At 35.5% G+C, this 22272-nt stretch overlaps 1 protein-coding gene across 1 annotated transcript in view; it reads left to right on the top strand.

Moving 5' to 3' along the window:
* CREBBP (CREB binding lysine acetyltransferase) overlaps positions 1-22272 on the top strand; it is a 162795-nt gene that overhangs the window by 52305 nt on the left and 88218 nt on the right. Inside the window, 1 exon segment of the mRNA XM_020995440.2 lies at positions 15441-15617. Coding sequence (XP_020851099.1) covers positions 15441-15617 — 177 coding nt within the window.

Below are 22272 nucleotides of genomic sequence, written 5' to 3'. Positions count from 1 at the left end.
ATGATTTGGAACCCCTTAAAGAGAGTCGGTGGAATCAGTTAAGTACACAGCATACAGAAAGAAACAAAACACAGTAGCAAAGTGTTTGATAAACCCAAAGACCCAGATTTTTGAGGGAGTGACTATTTGATGAAAACTGCTGGGAAAACTGGACGGCTATCTGGCAGAAATTAGGTTTAGATAAAAACAGCAAACCATACACCAAGATAAAGTTCAAATGGATACACGAACCAGATGTAAAAAGTTACATTGAAATTATCTTTCAGATTCATGGGTGGTGAAGATTTCATAACTAAACAAATGATAGAGAGGGTGATACAGGATAAAATGGTTAACTTTGATTACATAAAATTTAAACATTTTTGTACAAGTAAGTCTAATTTAGTTAAAATTAAAAGGAAATGTGGTAACTTGGAAAAATTTGACAAGTAGGGGCAGCTAGGTGGTACAGTGGATAGAGTTCTGGCCTTGGAGTAAGGAGGACCTGAGTTCAAATCCAGCCTCAGACACATGAGACTAGCTGTGTGACCCTGGGCAAGTCACTTAACCCCATTGCCTCACCAAAAAGAAAAAAAAAAAGGAAAAAAATAATTTGACAAGTTTCAGATAAAAGTTTTATTTTTAAGATATATGAGGAGATGGTTTAAATTCATAAAACTTAAATGCTATTCCTCAATGGATAGAGTCAAAAGAATAAGAACAGATGAGTTGCGAAGGAAGAAATCCAAACTATCAGCGATATGAAAAAAAAAGTCCTAAATCACTAATTAGAGAAATTAAAGCAGAGTTCTACCTTACACTCATCAGACTGGCAAAGATAATAAAAGAAGTACGTGACAGGTGTTGGAAGAGCTGTGTGGGAAGACAGATATACTAATGGCCTATTGGTAGTGCTGTGAATTGATCCAGTCATTCTGAAAAGCAGTTTCGAACTGTGCCCAGAAAGTTACTAGACTAAATTCCTTTTGACCTAGCCATGCCACTAGTAGGCCTATATCCCCAAGGAAAGAGGAAAAAGATCTATATGTGTCAACATATTTATACCAAGTCTTTAAGTGATAACCCAGAATTACAAGCTAAGGAAATGTCTTGCTACTAGAGAATGGCTAAACAAATTGTGGTATATTAATATAATAGAATATTATAATGTTGCCATAAATGATGAAATTAATGAGTAGAAGTAGGACAATTTATGTAATAATAACACTGAGAAAAACAACTTTGAAAGACTTTAGACCCATGATCAACACATTGATAAAAACAATGAGTCTAAAAGAAAGATGAAATATGCTATTCATCTCCTGATCAGGGACATGATGAACTTAACAGTTCAAAAGGAGATATATCTTTCCATCTATATTTTGGTCTTACCTGCCCCTATCAATACCATTATCTTGTAGTTCCTTGTTGATAAAATATTGTAGCCTGCTTATGCCCCTCATGTCTTTGTGTTGCCATTCAGATGTTCATAATTCTTTTTCTCCTGAGATTGTGGAGTTTAATTATTTGCAGTTATATAATTTCACCAGGAGAACAACCATGTTAAAATTGTTTTTTTTTAATAGGAAACAATTTAAGGTCACCGTTATCTCATAATTGGAAAAGATATTTAGTTTAAGTACTATGCAATTTACTGAATATAATCCATCTTGATCTTCTCTCCTATTCCCTTCCGTTAAAGTGTCTCCCTGAAGTCTGAAAAAAATTATTGACATTGTTTTGACATATCATACATATCTTCAGTTATATTCCCAATACAACCCCCCACTATGAGTAGTCGTTCTCCCCCCCCTGCCATGAGTAAAGCAACAACATACAAAAATGATTGATGGTACATGTGATTTTACACTTTAAAATTTTCTTTTTGTTTATTAGAGCAGGTATATGCGTTGTAAATGAATACCAATATTGTCCATAGTTTTTGATTTGTATTTGGTTTGTTGTTCTTTAACACTGTTTTCATTCATATAGTTTTATTAGTAAGTATATATATTATTTTGTTGGTTGTGCTTTGAGTGAATTACTTCCCACAAATCTTCACATTCCTTTGAATTCTTCTTATCTGTTTCTTAAGGTGCAGAAATATTCCAGGTAAGAAGTCAAGTCAGTGAGGAGTTATTAAACATCAGTGTACCATGATGTGCTATGCTAAGTCCTTATGGTACAAAGAAAGGCAAAACCGGTCCCTGCCCCCAAGGAACTCACAATCAAATGTGGGGGGGGGGGCAGTATGCAAACAGCTATATGCAAACAAGATAAATACAAGGTAAATTGAAGATGATCAGAAGGAGGGCACTCTCATTAGAAAGGACTGGGAAAAAATTCTTTTAGAGGTTAGGATTTTATCTGAGTCTTGGAGGAAGCCAGAGTGGAGGTGAAGAGGGAGAGAAATCTAGGCATATGAGGCAGCCAGTGAATATGACACATTTGGGAGATAGAGTGTGAATGATAGCAAGGAGGCCAGAGTCACTAGATGATAGGGTATGTAGAGGGGAGTCAGGTGTAAGAAGACCAAAAAGGTAGAAAGGGGCCAGGTAATAAAAGTTTGTCAAAGCAAATAGGATTTTACACTTAATTATGCCCTGGAGGCAATAGGGAACCATTTGTGTTTATTGAATAGGAAAGTGATAGGGTCAGACCTCAGCATAATTTGTTTCCTGTTCCACAACACTGGTTTCTAATTTTTCACTATTGTAAATAGTGTTGCTGTGTGTATATTCATACAGAAGTCTTTTTTTCTAGTCTTCTTGGGGCATAAATCGTAGTAGGATTGACAATTCATAGTTTATTAGCTTCTCTTACATAATTCCAAATTATTTTACAAAATTGTTTGGTCAACTCATAGGTCTATCAACATTTATCATTGTGCATAGTTTTCCATACTTCTACCAACATTAATTTTTCCATTTAACACTGTTCCCAATTTTATGGCTTTGAAGGGAAATCTCATTCTTTTAATTTGTATTTATTATATTAACAATTTTGAACACTTTGTGAAAGGATATTGTTCTTTTTGAAAATTTTTTTTTGTGTTCTTTGCTCACTTACCAATTGGGGAATGGCTCTTAATTTTTCAGATTTATATCAATTTCCTGTCGGTTATTGTTCAGAGATGTTTTGGACAAAGATTTTTCCTAATTCGTTTCTTCTGTTTTCATTTGTGCAAGCATTCTTCATAAAATGAAAGTAACAGTATGATATATGCTCTTATCTCTCACACACACACACACACACACACACACACACACACACAAAACTGGTTGACATCATCAAGACTGGGATTCAGGGCCAGCCTGTTGGTGTCTCTGTCTCTTTCACACACAGACACACGCATGCATATGCGTGCTGTGTAATGCTAGATAAGCCACTTAATTTCTGCGTCAAATGTCTAAGACAGTAAGTTGAAGATAAAGTGTTTGCCTGTATTCAAAAAGGGAGCTTCTTCACCTGGCAGATTCCTATACCATTGCTATCATAGACCTAGCCCCTATCCTTATCGCCTAAGTTGTCTATTTTGCCCTGTTTAAGATTCCTCATAGTATAACTTTCTCATTTCCCTCTAAGCTTTTTAATGTACAGCTTTTAAATTTTGAAATTATTTATCCATTTGTAATTTATTGTTGTATATATGGTATAAGATGTCATTCCAGACCCACTCTCCTCTAAACATTCATTTTTCTCATCAAGTCTTTTTGAAGATACAGTTCTTCATTACTTGGTGTTCTTTGCCATTCCATGAGCTCATCTGATATACACATGAACAGTGAATTAATTTGAGACCCTGCTTATCCAGTATCATGTCAGAATTTGGGCAGTATTTATTTCCCAACCTTCTGCTTAATATATTCCCTCGAAGGGAAATTTTCTAGTTTTTCTGGCTTGACATATTTCTCTGACTGATACCATTTATTGTGTAGTAGGTTAGTATTAGTAGCAGCAGAAGCGGTAGCAACAGCAGTATTGGGCTTCCAAAGTATATCCAGCAGTATCTATATCTTTTCCTCCAGTTTTCTATCAACTCCAGGTGTTTACCTATTTTCATATTTAACACAAATGTTTTCTTGATGGCCACAGCAATATCTGTGACTTTATAACAAGTTGGTATTACAGTTCTTTATTTGTCCAAGATGAGTAATTGGAAGGATTCCAAGAGCCCATGTGATAAAGGACAACTGAATGCAGCTATGTCTTTTCATGAAAACTGTTTTCCTTGGCTTCCATCCAGTTATGGTAGAGTGCCAAGAAACAACACCACCACCACCACCCCACCACTTTTGGCTTTTCAGGAAAATATGGCTGTAGCCATTGGTGTTAACTCTTGTTCTTGATGCTAATTAAAAGGAGTTAATACCCTTAAATAAATCTTTGGAATTAAGTTAGACAAGTTTATGCTCCTGGCCTTTTTCCTTTAAAATATTTTTTTTACTTGTCTCATCCATTTAATTTCTGTTTATAAATAGTGAGGTGTGAAGAAATGAGATGAAAAATCCTGCATTAGACAAAACATTTTTTGGATAGCTGTAGCTTTGTCAGAGGAGATATGTTTCTTCAATCATGGATGGTTTACAAATTATATCATTTCATCAAATTATTTTATTCCATTTTCTGTTATTTCAAAATTTTTGTGATAAAATTTGAGTTTATCATTCAACTTCCACAAATGTCCTATTTCTGTGCCTCATTATGATATGTTGATAACTCTAACTTCTTAAAGACTTGCTAGCACAGTGTGAGCTCTAGTATTTACAAGTTGGAAAGTTTGTAAATATATGCCCAGTGAATGGATTTTAGTAGGTACTGAGGTGCTACTGGTCTGTGCTAGTTAGTTCTGCTATCATTGGGGATAAGAATAAATTGATTTTAAAAGTTGATAAATCTGTTACATTTTCCGTCTATTTTGTTGTTTATTCTTTCTCAGCCCGGCCCTACCTTTATAAATATTCTTGGGGTGATCTTTCTAACTGGAATATTCTTACCAAGTTTTCTATAACATTCCTTTTTCTTTCTGCTACCTTTCTGGCATTGTGAAGTAATATGATTGGTCTTCAGACTATGCTCTTATCTATAGTTTTATAGTTGAGTCTTTTTTCTAAAGCAGTGTTGCACTTAGCTTCTATTTCTGTCCACTTAAAAAGGAAAGAAAAGCCATTTTGCCATGTGAGGTGCTCTTTTCCTGTCCTTGGTTTCCTCATGGTAGGAACTGCTTTACAAAAGTAAAACAATTTAAAGAAATAGAGATAATAAAAATTAATGTCTTTAATTTGGTGGCACAGTGAATAGAGTACTGGCCCTCACGAAGAGAGACCTGAGTTCAAATGTGACCTTAAATACTTCCTAGGTGTTTGATTCCAGACAAATCAGTAACCTGTGTCTGCTTCAGTTTCCTCAACTGTAAAATGGGGGTTTTAATAGGCAGTAGCACCCTACCTCCCAGAATTGTTGTGAGGATGAATTAGGTAATAGTAAAGCACTTAGCACATGCCTTGCACATAGTAAGCACTTTATAAATGTTAGCTGTGAGCTATTATTGTTTTATCTCTGTATTATTGTATTGCGCGCGCGCGCGTGGTGTGTGTGTGTGTGTGTGTGTGTGTGTGTGTGTGTGTGTGTATAGATTTCTTAGTAGACCAGTTGAATTCATAAAAGTTTACCCTTCATCTTTAGTCTATTTATTGATTTGGACTTGACCTCTAACTAGTATATGGTCTGACTGTAGGCATCATTAACTACTTATTTCTTGGCTTTTAAGATGGTCAAGTTAGTATCATTTTGATTCTGTTTTGCTTAATTTGTACCACTTTGTATGCCTTTTGAGATTTTATATTTATCATTTTCATGTAATATTTCATTACATTGCTTTCTTAAAATTTATTCTTTTCTGACTATGTCTACTCTTAGTTTTTTTACAATTACAAATAAAACTAATATAATAAAGGAAGCAGATTACCTGAAAAAAATATTCGCATCAAGTTTTTCAGAATCAGGTTTGATTTCCAAGGTAGCAAAGGAACTTGTCCAAATGTCTAAGAATAAGAGCCCTTTGCCAGTTAATAAATAGTCAAAGGATTTGAATGGGCAAGTTTCAAAGGAAGAAATCCAAACTATCTAGAATCATGGAAATAACTGGTAATTGGAGAATTGCAAACTAAAGCAGCTCTGAGATTCTTCCTTACACCCATAAAATTGCCAAAGTTGGCAAAAAAGACAAAGGACAAAAGTTGGAGTAGTAGGAGGAAAACAGGTATATTGCTCTTGATGGACCTCTAAATTGGTGCAGCCATCTTGAAAGCATTTTGGAACACTGCTTCAAAGATTATTCAGCTGTGCACTCTATTTTACTAATTGGGACTACTATTAGACTCATTTCCCAAAGATATCAAAGAAAGAGGAAAAAAAGATTCTATTTGTACAAAATATAGGAGCACTTTTTTGTATTGGAAAAGAACTGAAAACTTAAGGGGGGGATGGCCATCGTTTGGGGAATGGCTGAACAAAATATATGAATGCAGTACTATACTATCATGCTGTAAGAAATGATGGAAGAGACAGTTTTTGAGAAACCTGAGAAGACATGTACGAACTAATTTCAAGTTGAACTGGAAGTAGAATCCAGAGAACAATACATACTTATAACATCAGCATTGTAACAGTAACCAATTTTGCAAGTTTTAAGAACTCTAATCACTGCTAATCAATCATGCTTCCAGAGAACTGATGATCAGCTGCTACCTACCTCTTCACAGAAAAGCAATGGACTGATAAACAGAACACACACTTTTCGAAATGGATGATTTGGGAATGTGTTTTGTTTGACTATACTTGTTACAAGGCTTTGGGTTTATTTTTTTCCCCCAGTAGGAGGGAGAAGGTGGGGGAGAAAAAAATAAATGCTTTGACAATTGAAAAAAAAAAATAAAAACCAAAACCCAAACTGCTTTTAATCTTTTTGTACTTGTAGAGTTTTTTCCCTCTCTAAAAAAAATGTTAGTAAGCATAGCCCTAGGAGTTTTTTGAGTTAAAGTGAATGATCTCCCTCACCTCCCCGTATCTAATGGATTCACAGCATCCACACAAATTTCTCATACTTACCCTTTTCTTGTATTTACATAGCCATCCTTCAATCCAGAGCCTCATCGCTGGACCAAAATTTTCATTTCTGTCGGCCTGGCACATAAAAAGCACTAAATAAATGCTTCTTGCTAAATTGGTTAGTCACTGGTTTAGCCAAACGACCTTTGATCTGATTTTTATTATAAAGTGAAGTATCAACTGCAGTGGAATCTCTGTTCATGCTCATATGGCATCTTGGAGTAGGAAGAGAGCATACAAGTTATGAAAACATAAAAAATAATCATCCAGCTTTTGTGTGAAGACCTAGTGATGAGGAACTCACTCTTCACCAAGGCAGCCATTCTCTTTCTGGTTAATTCTAATGGTTAGGAATTGTTTACTTATATTGAACTAAAATTTGCTTCTCTGTTAGCTTGTATTATTATTTTTCCTGGGGGGCCAAACAGAAAGTATATAAATCCTCTTTCCTTTGTAAACTTTTCAGATATTTCAAATCAGTGATCATGTCCCTTTTCTTTCCAATTCTAAGCTTGTTGCTTAATCCTCATGTAACATGGTACTGTGTTACCTCTTCTGGATGTGATCCATCTTATAAATATTCTTGTTAAAATGGAGTTCTTAGATTCTAACTGAAATTAGGGCATAGTACAGTGGAGTTATCTCTAAAATAGCATAACCTTACTTAGCTAATTCAACTTCTGTGTCATTCTTATAACTCACATTCAATCGTATTATACATTCATAAGAATAGAGGGAGCATTGTGGTATAGTTGTAGTTAGAATCTGGAAAGCCTTAGTTGAAATTCCATCTGAGACACTTGCTAGCTGTACAATCACAGACAAGTCACTTAACCATTCTTAGTTTTCTCATCTGTAAAATGGAGGTGATAACATGTACTGCTTACTTTTTTCCTATTTTTAGTCTACCTAAGTTTAGTAACCAATAGTTGCATTGTGGGTCATAGAGGATTATAGACGTAGAGCTGAAAGAGACTTTCGAGAAGCCTAATGATTTAACCTCCTTGTTGCCCAAGGTCACACAGGTAATTAATAGCAGAGCCTAGGATATGAACTTAGGACCTTTTCCTTCAAATTCCAAAACTCTTTTTCACTGTACCATGCTGCATCTCAAAGGGCCTGAACAGTTACTTTTCTCATGTAATTCCTAATTGCTTTCCAGAAAGGTTGGACTAATTCACACTTCTACTAACAGTTTATTCATGTGTCAGTCTTCCAACAACTTACACAGACCATTTTTTTCCTTTTCATTTTTGCCCCTTTGAGAAGTTTGAAGGAAACTGTTCAGTTATTTTAATTCACATTTTTCTAATTACTGATTTGGAGCATACTTTTCATGTGGTGATTGATAGTTTGTATTATTTTGAAAATTTCGTGTCATTCAGCTACTTACCGATTGGAGATAGGCTTCTTTCCAGTTTTCATGAGCAGTTCTTGTTGATGCAGTCTGCGTTCTTCACATTATCAATGTTCATTTGCACTTGCATCTTACCTAGTTGGTTTCAGGGATCTACTTTCCATTTTTTAAGCAGCCAGATAGTTTTCATCAGTTACTACTTTACAGTATAGTTAGGTATCTATTAATGCTAGACTTTTTTTTTTAAAGGCAATTGGGGTTAAGTGACTTGCCCAGGGTCATACAGCTAGTAAGTGTCAAGTGTTTGCTCTGAGGCTGGATTTGAACTCAGGTCTTGACTTCAAGGCAGGTGCTCTATCAACTGCGCCACCTAGTTGCCCCTAGACTCTTTGAATTTCCATAGTTTTTCTTTATTTCCTTTTGAGATGCTAAAGAATTCTGTTACTTTTTCTTGTTCTGTGTATTGTTCTATATGATACCAATTCTGGCAATTTATACAACATCATTTTTGTTTTATTGGTGTGTCTTAATCATGGATAGTCAATCATTCATTATGTTTTATTTCTTTACAGAGAGTTTTGCAGTTGTATTTATATGCATTTTAAGTGTTCTTAATATTTTATGTATTCTATAGTTATTTTGAACTGATTCTCTTCTATTTGCTTCATCCTTTTTATTAATCATAAGTAGAAATACTGAATTTTGTGTGTTTATCTTAGTCATCGCTACTTGTTAAATTTTTTTTTTTTTGGCCTTCTTTTGGGGGGCGGGGGGGGTATGTGTGTGTGTGAGGCAATTAGGCAATTAGGGTTAAGTGACTTGCCCAGGGTCACAAAGCTAGTATGTATCAAGTGTCTGAGACTGAATTTGCTCTCAGGTCCTCCTGTCTCCAAGGCCAGAGCTCTATCCACTGCACCACTTAGCTGCCCTCTACTTGTTAATTTGTTTTTCAAATGAACCATTATGTCCTCCCAGTAACAGGGATAATTTTGTCTTTTTTTTTATGTTTATAATTATTTCGTTATATTAGTATAGCCAGAATTATTAATTCTACATAAAAATGGATACCTCTTTTATTGGGAAAACTTCCGTTATTTCTCAGTTACAAATAGTGTTGTAGATGTACTTATGAATGACTATTAAAGGCCTTCCCATACTTACAAGCTTTGACTTTGTAATCATGCTATAATTGAAAGGTTCTTCATTCTTTAATCCAAAAAAGATTTTTCTGTGTTTTATTTCCAAGTTTCTTGGTCTATAAAAATAGCATATTAGCAACTTCAATGTATCGAATATAATAAATTTCTAAAGGGATTATCAAATCACCCCCTCTGAGATAAACTTACTTGAATAGTTGGAGGAACCCAGTTTAGACTGTAGAGAATGTCCATTGTAATATGCATAATTTCAGTCATGCATTAAAGCACTGAAGTGCTGTCAGTCTTGCACTATAGTATTTGACCTACAGACTTTATAAAAAGATGTAAAAGCTAGAATTCATTTCTTAAAATACTATAAAGTAGACTGTATCAAGGCTGGATAACTACATGTGAAAATACCTATACATGTATTGACCTGGAACAATTTTGTTTTTTGATTCTTAGAGTAAAGAAAAAAAAACCTCAAAAACTAAAATAAATTTCAGGATAGAGAAGGGACATGTTGACAGATTTTTGCTTAGCATTTCTTTGTGTGAATTTATAGATTCGTGTTATTTCAGAGCTAGGAGAGAGATTCTTAACTTTTTTGCATATCATGGACTCTTGGAAGTTTGCTGAAACTTTTGGAGCCCTTCTCAGCATATGTTTTTAAGTAATTGAATGTATTCTGTACAGTGTGTAGATGTATGCATGTTTGTATGTATTCTTCCCTAATTTGACCTGTGCAGATGAGAGTGAAATTCAACAAGCCACTCCATCCACCACCTTCCTTATTGTTTATATAGATTTCTGGGAGCCATCTCCAGTTGTCCTGATATATATCTTGCCACTGGACCCAGGTGGCTCCATAGGAGAAGGTGAGGTTGGTAACTTTGTACAGCCCTCCCTCACTTAAATCCAATTCACTTGCAAGGTATGACATCACCTTCTTGATGTCATGGTCCTCTTCCAGAACAAAGGACAAACAACCTCAGACTTCTACTTGCATACTTCATTATGTGAGATAGTTTTCATCTTCTTTTCCTTCCATAGTGTCTTCCTCTTCTCGCTTTCCATTCTTAATATCATAAAGACATACTGGAACCACTCTCAATTTTATGTTTAGACTTTCTGACTCCTTTTGTGAGGAGGTTCAAATAGGATATGCATGTAACTTTCATTCATTTTTATGTTTCTCTTGACTTCTGTTTCTCTACATCAAAGTTTTTTTTGTAATTCTGGTATTTTCATCAGGAATGATCAAAAATCCTCTAGTCCATTAAAGGTCTAAGTTTTCCTCCTGTACTGTTTGCCAAGCAAATTATTCTTGGTTATAATTCTGTCCTTTGCCTTCTGGAATATCGTATTCCAAACTTTCAGCTCCCTTTATAGTGGTAGCTGCTAAATCATATGTGTTTCTGGACACTTGTTCTTTGACCTGGAAGTTCTGGATGTTGAATAAAATTTTCTTGACAGTTTTAATTTTGGAGTTTCATTCAGGAAATGACTGGTTGATACTATTTCTTCTTCTCTAATTCTAAGAGATATAGGTGGTTTTCAGTTTCTTGAAATATGATGTCTGGGGTATTATGTTTTGTTTTGTTTTGTTTTTAAATAATGCCTTTCAGGTAGTCCAGTGATCCTTAAACAGTCTCTCCTTGATTTGTTTCCAGGTCACTTATTTTTGTTATGAGATACTTTAATTTTTTTTTTAATTTTTCAGCCTTTTCACTCTTTTTTCATATTTATTTTTCTCTCATGAAGCCATTAGCTTCTGTTTGGTCTATTCTAATTCTCAAGGAGTTTGTTGCTTGGTAAGGTTTCGAAAGTACCTCCTGTGCCAAGCTGTTAATTTTCTTTCGTAACTCATTTTCTTTTCTAACTTTTTCCTTGAGCATTCTCATTTAATTTATAAAAATAGTTTTAAGCTCTTTGATGGAAAACTCTTTCTTTACCTCTTCCAGGAATTCTAGTTGAATTTGTGCTTAAGCTGTATATTTCTTTGAGGCATTGCTTTTAGATGTTTCACAGTCATTCTGGGTTTGTCTTGAGCATCTCGATTGCCATAGTGGCTTTTAATAGTGTTTTTTTTTCTTGTTTGCTCATATTTCTATTGTACTTCCTTCCTGACTTTGGATTTTATGTTAGAGGTAGCCTTCTCATACTTGTAAGAAAATGTCTGGACTGATTTTGCTGCTGCTTTCTTGCGGATATTGAGTGTTGTGTAATTCCAGGATCTTAGGTACAGCTCAGACTGGGAATCTACAAGCTTTCAGTGTTCTCAAATGATATGATGCAGAGAAAGTCTAATCACTGCTGTTATTGGTCTGAGCTCTAGTTCCTGACCTGGGTTTGGGTCTGAGCAGCACTCCTGTGGATTTGTTTGTGGTTAGAAGTTCTAGCAGACTGTTGCTGGACCTGCCATGGTCACCCAACTAGAAAATTCTGCAGTTTAAAAGTTAATGGAACTATAGGCCCCTCTTTGGTCTGAGATTCCAGTCCTGCTTTTTATACTGTAGGCTTTTGACTAGTCTACAGCTAGAGCTGAGACCCTCTTTCACTCTTTTTCTTCTTCTTCTGTTTTTTTTTTTTTTTGGCTAGGCAATAGGGTTAAGTGACTTGCCCAGGGTCACACAGCTAGTAAGTGTTATGTGTCTGAGGCCAGATTTATACTCAGGTCCTCCTGAATCCAGGGCTAATGCTCTATCTACTGTGCCACCTAGCTGCCCCCCTGTTTCACTCTTAGGGCCAGAGCCTCTCTGCTGCTGCCTGCTTCTAAACTTGTTCCTCAATCAGTACACATTCTAAGGCTAGCAACTAGTACTATCCCTAAGCAATAGAACTATCATTTGGCACCTGTTTTGCACTCTGTGTGAGGTTAAGGTGCCTGCCCTAGTTTGGGTTTAAGACCTCTTCTTGCCCTTGGGCTCAGCCTGGGTCCTCTTTTAGTCTCTGGGAACTGCAAAGCTCCCTGTGTGCTCCTGGCCAGACCCTGTCCCCAATATCCATAGACTTATGTCTTTCTCCCAGTGCCAACTTTGGCTGGAAAAATCACTGTGACATTTTCTTGATACAGATTTGGTGTGGTGCATTCCTCTATTATACTGCTATTTTGGCTCTACATATAGGAGTGCCAATGTTATTTAAGGGTTCTAGTTTTATCTCTGATGCTTAATGAATGAATGGTTGTATGCCTTTGAACAAGTCACTTAATGTATCTCAATGAACCAGGCAACTTTCCAAAACTATCTCACTGCATTTGTAGATTTTCTTTGGTAGAGGGAGTTTACTATACCAGTGAAATCACAGGTTTGGACCAGAAAAAAAAATTTTTTTTTGCTCTTATACCACGATCACCCAATGAATTAAGTAAGTTTCCTTAATAGAATCATAGATTTAGACCGTGGAACCACAGTGTAATCCTGTTTTCTCCACCTCTCTTTCATGGTAAATCATCAAAGTAAAGCATAACAATCTCTTGTCTGTTTAAAGTATGAAGCTTATTTTATTATTTAGGGTGTGAACAATTTGGGAATGGGGGTGGAGATATTTACAATATGTAGGTAAACAAATTACGAGCATTTTTGTTATAGCTATTGTTGCTACTGTTTTTCTTTCCTTAATCTGAAGGTCTGTTCCATAAGTAACTCTTCTGCCAGTACCCTTTTTAGTCCCTGTTTTCTTGGGTTCTTTACATTACTATCCCTCTTCTACTAGTCATGTCTCATTCGCATTTCTTTGCTCTTTAATTTCCTGTTGCCAGTCTTTCTTCCTAGTTGTATAACCCTACTTCATTGGAAAATTTTATTTCTCTTCCCTCGCCTCCACCCCACTTACACCGAGTAGTATAAAGTGACTTTTATTCGACAGAAGAAAGGAGTTAGAATTACAGTATGTCCAAATGGTGACCATTGCTCTTGAAATTGCTTCTCTAATCACAGGTTTTATATTTATGTGAGACCACCTTTATCATCCTTCTGTAGTAGCTTACTCTTGGCCATTTGGAGCAGAACAACTGGAAATATTTACTTACGGTTATAATTTAATGCTGATCCTAACCATATTCAATTCCTTACCACCTGGGAAACAATTTTAGGTACAGATTGGTATTTGGAAAGACTGGAAATGTCAAATAGCTAGCCTTTACTTTGTAGTTATCTATAGTGGAAGATTTCAGGAAAGAGCTTTTCCTCAATTTTGTGTATACTTAATTCTTCATCATTAAAAACATTTTCTTGGGTACTTACCTTATACTGTCATACAAGAGGTTGTGAAGGACTATGAAAGAAGTAAATGACAAAACTGTTCTTAAATTACTTACAGTATAATTGAATATTAAAATTTAGATGAGAAGTTTCCCTATGGCAATCAGATATGAAGGATTATGCTTTCTGGGTGCTGTGATGTTGATGTGGTAACGTTTGGTTATAAGAAGAGGGTTGGATAGTAGGGATTAAAAGCATTGTTACTTTGATGTAGCCTTGTACATGTTTAGATCTTTGACAGGTTTCAGGCACAACCCGTGATGATCCCAAGGTTCTTTTCTAGGCTCCCTTCTCTTCTAAGTCCGTACTTTCTTGTTAACCTCATCAGTTCATATCAGTTTAACTATATAGATAATTCCCAAAGTTGCATATGCAGTCCCAGTCTCTCCCTCTACCCTAGCCCATCCCCTCAACTTCAGTGCCATACCTTGCATTGACTATTAGATATTTCAAATTGGATATCCTTGAGACCTTTTAAACTCAAAATGTCTAAAACAGAACCCATCTTTTCCCCTAAGCCCTACTCTCAACTCAAACTTTGTGATTTCTGTCAGAGGCACCTTCCCTTGTCTCAGGTTTGTAATCCTAGCATTGTCATTTACTTAGTTTCCTACCCTCCCTCTCTCCTCATATCCAGTCAGTTGATGAATCTTGCCCTTTCTTCCTTACGGCATGTATTCAGTTTAACCACTCATACCTACCCCCTTACTTCAGGCTCTTATCAACTTTTGCACCGATTATTGCAACACTTATAAACTTATCTCTCTGCCTCTAGTCTCTTACCTTTCTAATCCTGTCAGAGTGATTTTTCTTAAGCACAGATCTGACCATGTGACTTCCCTGCTCAGCCAGCTATAGTGCTTCCTGTTGCCTCTAGAATAAAATATAAACTCTTTTGTTTAGCTTTTAAAGCCCTAGACAACCTGGCCCAAGTCTACCTTTCCAGCTTCATCAGATACTACTTTCCCTTCCCTACTCTTTAGTTTAGCTAAACTGGCTTTCTCTTTGTTCCTCATTCATCACACTCTGTCTCCTGCCCTCTGCCTTTTCCTCATGCCTGGAATGTATTTTTTCCTTACTTTAGCCCCATGGAGAACCTTGCTTCCTTTAAGATGTATTTGAGACATCATCTTCTACATGAAACTTTTCTGATCCTTCCAACTGCTAGTGCTTTCCTTCACAAACTACCTTGTATTTCATGATTTTGGGTGGGTGGGGGTGTCCACATACACGCGCGCAAAAGTATATGTTACCTATATGTGTTTTTGTATATACATGTGTTTGTGTCTGTATGTATAAGCCATATATACTTACACACATGCATATGTGTGTTTGTATGAATTAATAAATGTTTGTTATCTCCTTGATTAGAATGTAAGTTCATTGCCTTTAAGGTTTGTTTCATTCTTTGTACTTGTATGGAAATTTCCTTGTACAGTACCTGGTGCATACTTGTTGATTGATTGATACTATTTATAATTGAGATGGATGTTAAATAGGACATGACTATCTTGACCACAAAATTTTCAAGGCCTTTTCTTTTGATTTTAATCAGATCCTAATAACTGATATTCTCTGTTTTTGTTCTAGATGGGAATGACTGGTAACACAAGTCCATTTGGTCAACCATTCAGTCAAACTGGAGGGCAACAAATGGGAGCTGCTGGAGTGAACCCTCAATTACCAAGCAAACCAGGCATGGTGAACAGTTTGCCACCCTTTCCTGCTGACATCAAAAATACTCCAGTTACCAATGTGCCAAATATGGTGAGTTTTTATTAGCTCTTACTATTTTGGTTCTTTAGAGATTCTTCATAGTTTATTTTTTTTAATGAGAAATTATTTTATTCTGAATTGCTATAAGAAAATCTGTTTATTATGGGATTAGCCTTATCTTTTTGCAATAATGAAATTTGAAGAGGGACAGCAAGAAAAGTTACTGGTGATCCCCTGGCTGGACAATCCAGGTAACTGCTTGAAGTTCTTTGCCAGTCTAAAATGTGAGAGAAACAAGGGTGGCCAGACTGTTTTTCCTGTGTTCTTATTGGTACTTTATTTCTGTGAAGAAAGTTAATGTCTTTTAAAATATTTTCTAATCTTCAGCATCTTGCTCAGTAATCAGAACGCTGAGATGTGATGTACAAAAGTCTCTCTTGTAACACTTCTGTTATTACCAATTGATTATGAATGCGTGTTGAAAGTCCACTGACCTGAAACAGGCGCAAACACATACACATAGAAGTTGTCTTAACAGGATTATAAATTTCAGCTGTTTAACCTGATTTTCTTTGATTTTAGTTAATTTTTCCATCTTTAAACAAGAACAATCCCTGTGTTGTACTTTTTAAACTCAATGGCTTAGAAACAGTCCACCAATTCGAAATATTATCTTTCTAAAAAGAATTAAACCTCTGAATTGGACTGTAGGGTATATAGTCTGCAGTAGTTAGACCTATTGGGTATCTTGATTACATGGGAACTTTGAAATTTCAAGATGTTTAAGGTGTAGCCAGCTTTTATTCATACCTTTTGTTGAGTCATACAAGTACTGTATAATTCTAATCAACTTATACTTTCTTTATAGTTGTCAAATTCCTACTGATACTGCTTACCTAATCCTTATGGTCTCGAACTCCTGCTTTCTGAGGCATAAATGTCTTCCCCTCTGACCTCCTACTATAATACCCCTGCAACTCACCATTATCCATGTTTATAGCATGGGGTGTTATCCATGGTTCTTCACTTTCACTCAGCCCACGTAGCCAAAAAAGTTCACAAATATTGCCAATTCTTAGTAGTTTTCACCTGTACTTTTGCAGGTTCTAATTAGTCTCCCTGCCTCAAGTGTATTCCTTATCTAGTCCATTCTTCATATAGCTGCCAAAAGGATTTACCTGACCTGTAGATCTACTCATGTCACTCACGTATTCAGTAAAATCCCTGAATATTGACAAATAAGAGCTCTTGTTTGACTTTTAAAAAACCTTTCCTAACCTGAACCTAACCTATGTTTTCACCTTATTATATATTCCTCTCCCTTTTGTATTCTGTGGTCAATCCAGACTGATGATCTTGTTCCTCGCACACAACACTCTCATCGTTCCTCTCTGTGCCTTTTGTGCATGCTGTCGCCCTGCACTTAGACATTTTTCCTTCTCACTTCTGCCTCTTAGTATAATTTTTTTTTTGAGTCTTAGTTGAAACACTACCTTCTACCTGAAGCCTTTCCTGATACCCCTAGCTTCTGGTGGCCTCCTAAATTAAATTATCTTGCATTTGTTTTGTGTATACCTTTGTGTTTTTCCTCCCTCCCAGTACCCTAAAAATGTAAAGCTTTTTGAAGGCAGGGATTATTTTATTTTTGTATGTACAACTTCTAGTACATAATAGGCATTTAATAAATGCTTGCTTGTTGATTGGTTGACTACATCTGTAGCATAGCATCAGCAACTGTCTTACAAATCGCTTTAATAATTCATGTTCAGTTACATCCATAGCCCAGAAATAAATAATAGCTTCTCAAATTCTCAGGTTCTTAATTAGGAATATCTTTGTTACCATTATTTGGCTTTCCCACCTTTATGTTCTCTTCTATCAACATGCAGTGATGCTCCTGGTAGGCAAAGCTGTTTACATTCTTTCTACTCAGGTAACTTGTTCTTGATTCCAAGCTTTCACACAGCCCCTGGAATGGAAAGCCATTCCCTTGCTTCCATTCTATGTTATATTCCTTTCCTCTGAAACGTGAAAAGATTCACCAGGCAATCTCACATAATTCTTATGTCGTCTAGATGAAATTTAATTAAGACAAAGGTAAAGTCCTACATTTAGTTTTAAAAAATGAACGGGCTAAATACAGGGTATGTGAGATTGAGCTAGATAGCAACTACTATAGAAGGAACTTGGTAGTTTCAGTGTACCACAAGTTCAAAATCAGTGTGCAGACATTACAAGCAAACAAGTTAATTCAGTCTCAGGTTGAATTAATGAAAGCATTGTGTCCAGAAATAAAGGATCAGTAGTTATACTGAATTTGGCCCTGGTCAGACTACATCTTGAATTTAATGTTCACCTTTTAGGTGCTCAATTATAGGAAGGTGTAGTGAATCCAAAGGAAGGTACCAGGGAGTGAGGGAACTCAGTTGTGCCATATACGGATACTCATAGTAAACTAAAGTAGTAAGCTACAGATTTCTATTCTTAAAAGGAAGAAACTTGGGGATGTCTGCTAACTCTTCAGATCTTGAAAACAGTTACCTCATAGAAAAGAGATTAGACTGTTTTCACTTGGCTCCAGAAAGCAGAGCTAGGAGCAATGGGTGGAAGTTGCAGAAAGGTAGAAAGGAGCTCAGTATAAGAAAAATCTTCCTAATAAATAGAACTGTCCAGAAGCCAAAAGGTTTGCCTTGCAAGGCACTGAATGTGCCATCAACTGGAGATCTTCAAGCAGAATCTAGGTAACCCTTCTCAAGGATATTTCAGAATAAATTCCTGCTTCAGTTTGAGTTCAAGTAGATGACGTCTGAGTTTCCTTTCACTCTGTGATTCTGTGATCCTGTTAACCACACTATCAATAACTTTTTAAAATTTGGCTTCCTCGTAAAGTTTAATATAATTTTTTCCTGTTTCTCTTTGTATAGTCTAGGTGCCTTTATTACCGGAATGGTTTCTAATTTCCCATATAGTCTTTGCAGTCCCTAATTCAAATGTTGGGTAGACAATGACATTTAACATACATGCTAACTGAACATCTGTAGATTCACAATTTCTTTATTCTCTTTCTCACTCTTGCTTATATAGTGATTCATGTTCTAGAAGTACATTGAAATATGTTTCTTCCAAGCCTGTTATGTCATATATACCCTGATCATTTGTGTAACATTTGCCCTTTTAGATCTTACTACAGTACAGAATCAGAATCTAATTTTCCTTTTAAGGAGGAATTTCATATGTATTGGGACCTCTTGAGTAAGATCCTCAGTTTTTAATGGTCCATACCACAGGTTGCAAATGTAATATTGTGGTAATGTTCTATTGTATTTGTTTTTCCATATTTTTAGAAGCTACTGGTTTAATCATTTTTAAAATAATTCCAGTTTAATTTCTTGATTGGATATAGCAATTCACAATTCTACTATTAAACATTGATATGCTTGCTCCTCTTTCCACAATTCCTCTAGCACTGACTATTCCCTTCTTTTGTTCATCTTTATTAAATGGCAGGGTGTCAGGTGAAACTTTGGTTGTTTTGATTGGTATTTTTCTGTTATTAATAATTTAAAGCATCCTTTCACATGGTTGTTAATAGTTAGCAATTTTTCTTTGGAGAGCTCTGTTCATGTGCCTTTGGTCTTACAAATTTCTCTTGTTTGTCTGTTTGACCACCACTGGTTGTCTCTTGATACTCTACCACTATATTAGGACTAAGGAGAAGCCACAGATTTTGTGGAAACTACAGATCCCACTTTTTTCACCTCAAACATGGTAGCAGTTTCTTTAGAAACTATAATATTATTCCATCATCTGTAAATTCTGCTTCCGTGATTGGATTTAGAAACACATAGAAAGTTTTGGAAGTAATCATTAATCTGTAATAATTAGTTATGAAATATTTGATTCCTTGGTGTCAAAATATTGGAGACCCTTATAGCCTTACTTTGTCTGCTTAATGTTTAATTTAAAGCATTTGGGGCAGGTAGATAACTGTTCTTAAAGATATCTCTTAGGGAGGGTATATACTAAGCCTCCCTCAGATTTTAACTTTAGCATGAAAGCTCTTTCCTTTCTTTCTTTCTTTCTTTCTTTCTTTCTTTCTTTCTTTCTTTCTTTCTTTCTTTCTTTCTTTCTTTCTTTCTTTCTTTCTTTCTTTCTTTCTTTCTTTCTCTCTCTCTCTCTTCTCTCTCTCTCTCTCTCTCTTCTCTTCTTTCTTTCTTTCTTTCTTTCTTTCTTTCTTTCTTTCTTTCCTTCCTTCCTTCCTTCCTTCCTTCTTTCTTTCTTGGCTAAGCAATGGGGTTAAGTGACTTAGCATGAAAAATTCTTATAGTGAATCTATATCTTTTCTTGAAACCTTATTTTTTTTGTAGAGAGATAATAATTGGGCACCACACAAATCATTCAGAAAGCATTTGTTAAGCATCTGTTGTGGGTCAAGTACTGTGCACATTCTGTCAACATAATAACCTTGCCTGTATACATAATAAAACAACACTAAACCTAAAGTCAGAGCTCTTGGTTTCATATCTGGGCCTGGTGCTTGTTAACTGTGTGACCTTGGACAAATCATTTGTGTCCTCTTTTTTGGCATCAGTTTTCTCCTCTAAAATGAAAAGATTAGACCAAAGCAACATCAAGATAGATCCTTTTTAAATGTCAAATTCTTGTAATTTGCTGTTTAATAATAATTGTACTATAATATCCATTGATTGAGAAATATAGCCAAAAATATTTTGTGAATTCAGAAACACTTGTAAAGGAATGTATATTTTATTAGTCATAATAGCATCTGTATATACTTGAAAAACAGTGATACATCTGTGAAGCATGTAATTCAGTTTATGAAAGGTAGGTTTTCGTATTTATTGGATCACGCTGTATCTTTTGTTGGGCTAAAGAGATCCCCAGTTGACAAAAGTTGTTGTGTTTACTGATTCTGTGACTCCCTTGCAATAGCTATCTGGACTGTTGATCCAGCTTACTGGATTAAATAGATCAATTTCTAAGTTCTCTTCCATCTTGTCAAGCATTTTTTGTTTTGAGGTTCCTTAGGCTTTTCTGATTCTATTCTGTGTTGCAAATAACAAGAATATGTTAAGCTGAGGAAAATTAATGAATTAGGATACTTTACTGTGTATAATCACTGAATAAAGTTCCTAAAGATTTTTTTATTGTGGATTTTCTTAACTGTTCTATAAATGAGGTTATTACTTAAGTGGACCTGTGTCCAAATTGTCTCTAAAGATAAGTTCATTTCACCTCAGCAAACTTTTATGAAGTACCTAGTATGTGTAATGCACATTGATAGATGGTGAGTTTACAGAGACAAAAGAAAACAGCCTCTGCGCCTCACAGACCTTTCATTCTTTTGAAGGGGAACAACATGAAAAAAATTATTAAAGTCTAGAATTTAGAGGTAAGTGTACTTCTGATTAGGTTGGGAGGCTAGAAAATCAAGGAAGATTTCTTGGAATACGTGGCAGTTTAGTTAAGTCAAAAGAATTAAGCCTGTGCCTGGTATGAGCAAGGTAATAATTCTCATTCTGAGAAATGAATTCCAGATTATATGAGCTTAATAAATAGTAAATTTAATGGATCTGTAGGGAAAGGTATAAACTACAATGTAAATAAATAAAATGGCTCCTTTTATTTCACTTTCAATCTAGCACTATCTATAAATTGTATCTAAGGTACCGCTTTGTGCTTTGGAGATAATAATTTATTTTGGAGTACAACCTGTAATTTCACCAGTAGGATGAGGAACTTCTACCAGAGTAGATGGCATCTTCTCAAGAATTTTTAGGTAGTTACTTTGGGCGTTGAGACGGTCAGTGAGCTGCCTAGTATTGGGTAGTCATACATGTCAGGCAGAGGCAAGATTTGAAATCAGGTTTTAAAGCCAGAGTTCAGTTAGAAGGCCTATTATTTGTTTATATCTAATCTGCTGTGTTGTGTTGACCCATTCACTTTTTGGGAAATGGTCAGCTAGTTCGTTCTTGAGGTAATAATTTGGCCTCCAATTGAGCTGTCTTTTCAGAGTGATCATTCTAATAATAATTCAGGTTTATGTGAAAGTACTTTACAAACTGTAAAGTGGTATAAAAATGTAAGATGGTAATTACTGTAACTAGATGAGTATAGGGACATAACATTTGATGGCTACAGACATGCAGTTATTTCCATAGTTTCTTTTACTAGCTTAATATGAGAAAGGTCAACAACGTGTAGATTTTATAAACCTACTATATACCCACTTTTGTCTGGCTAAGGTACTCCACAAAGTTTCAGACAGTTTAAATTTTTAACAGTTTTATTGTTAAGTATTTTGGTGTAAGTTCATTTCATCTCAGCAAACTTTTCGGTACTAGATGCTGGAGATAGAAAGAGAAAGAGAAATTCGTCCTTGCACTTCACAGACATTTCATTCTAATGAAGGGAAACAACTTGTGAAAAAACAAGAGAATGAAAAATATAGAATTTAGAGCTGAAATGCACTTCTGATTAGGTTGGGGAGGCTAGAAAATCAAGGAAGATTTCTTGGAGGAGGTAGTGATTTAGTTAAGCCAAAAAAGATGGATAGCAGGAGTGGTTGAAGAAATTTTTTAACATTATTGTGCTATAAGGAATGATGAAAAAGATGGATTCAGAGAAACCTGGGAAGACTAATATGAACTTATGCAGAGTGAAGTGAACAGAACCAGGAGAACAG

Source organism: Phascolarctos cinereus, unplaced genomic scaffold, assembly GCF_003287225.1.
Source record: "Phascolarctos cinereus isolate Bilbo 61053 unplaced genomic scaffold, phaCin_HiC Scaffold_4;HRSCAF=312, whole genome shotgun sequence".
Lineage (NCBI taxonomy): Eukaryota > Metazoa > Chordata > Mammalia > Diprotodontia > Phascolarctidae > Phascolarctos > Phascolarctos cinereus.
This window is presented reverse-complemented; position numbering and strand designations above follow the sequence as displayed.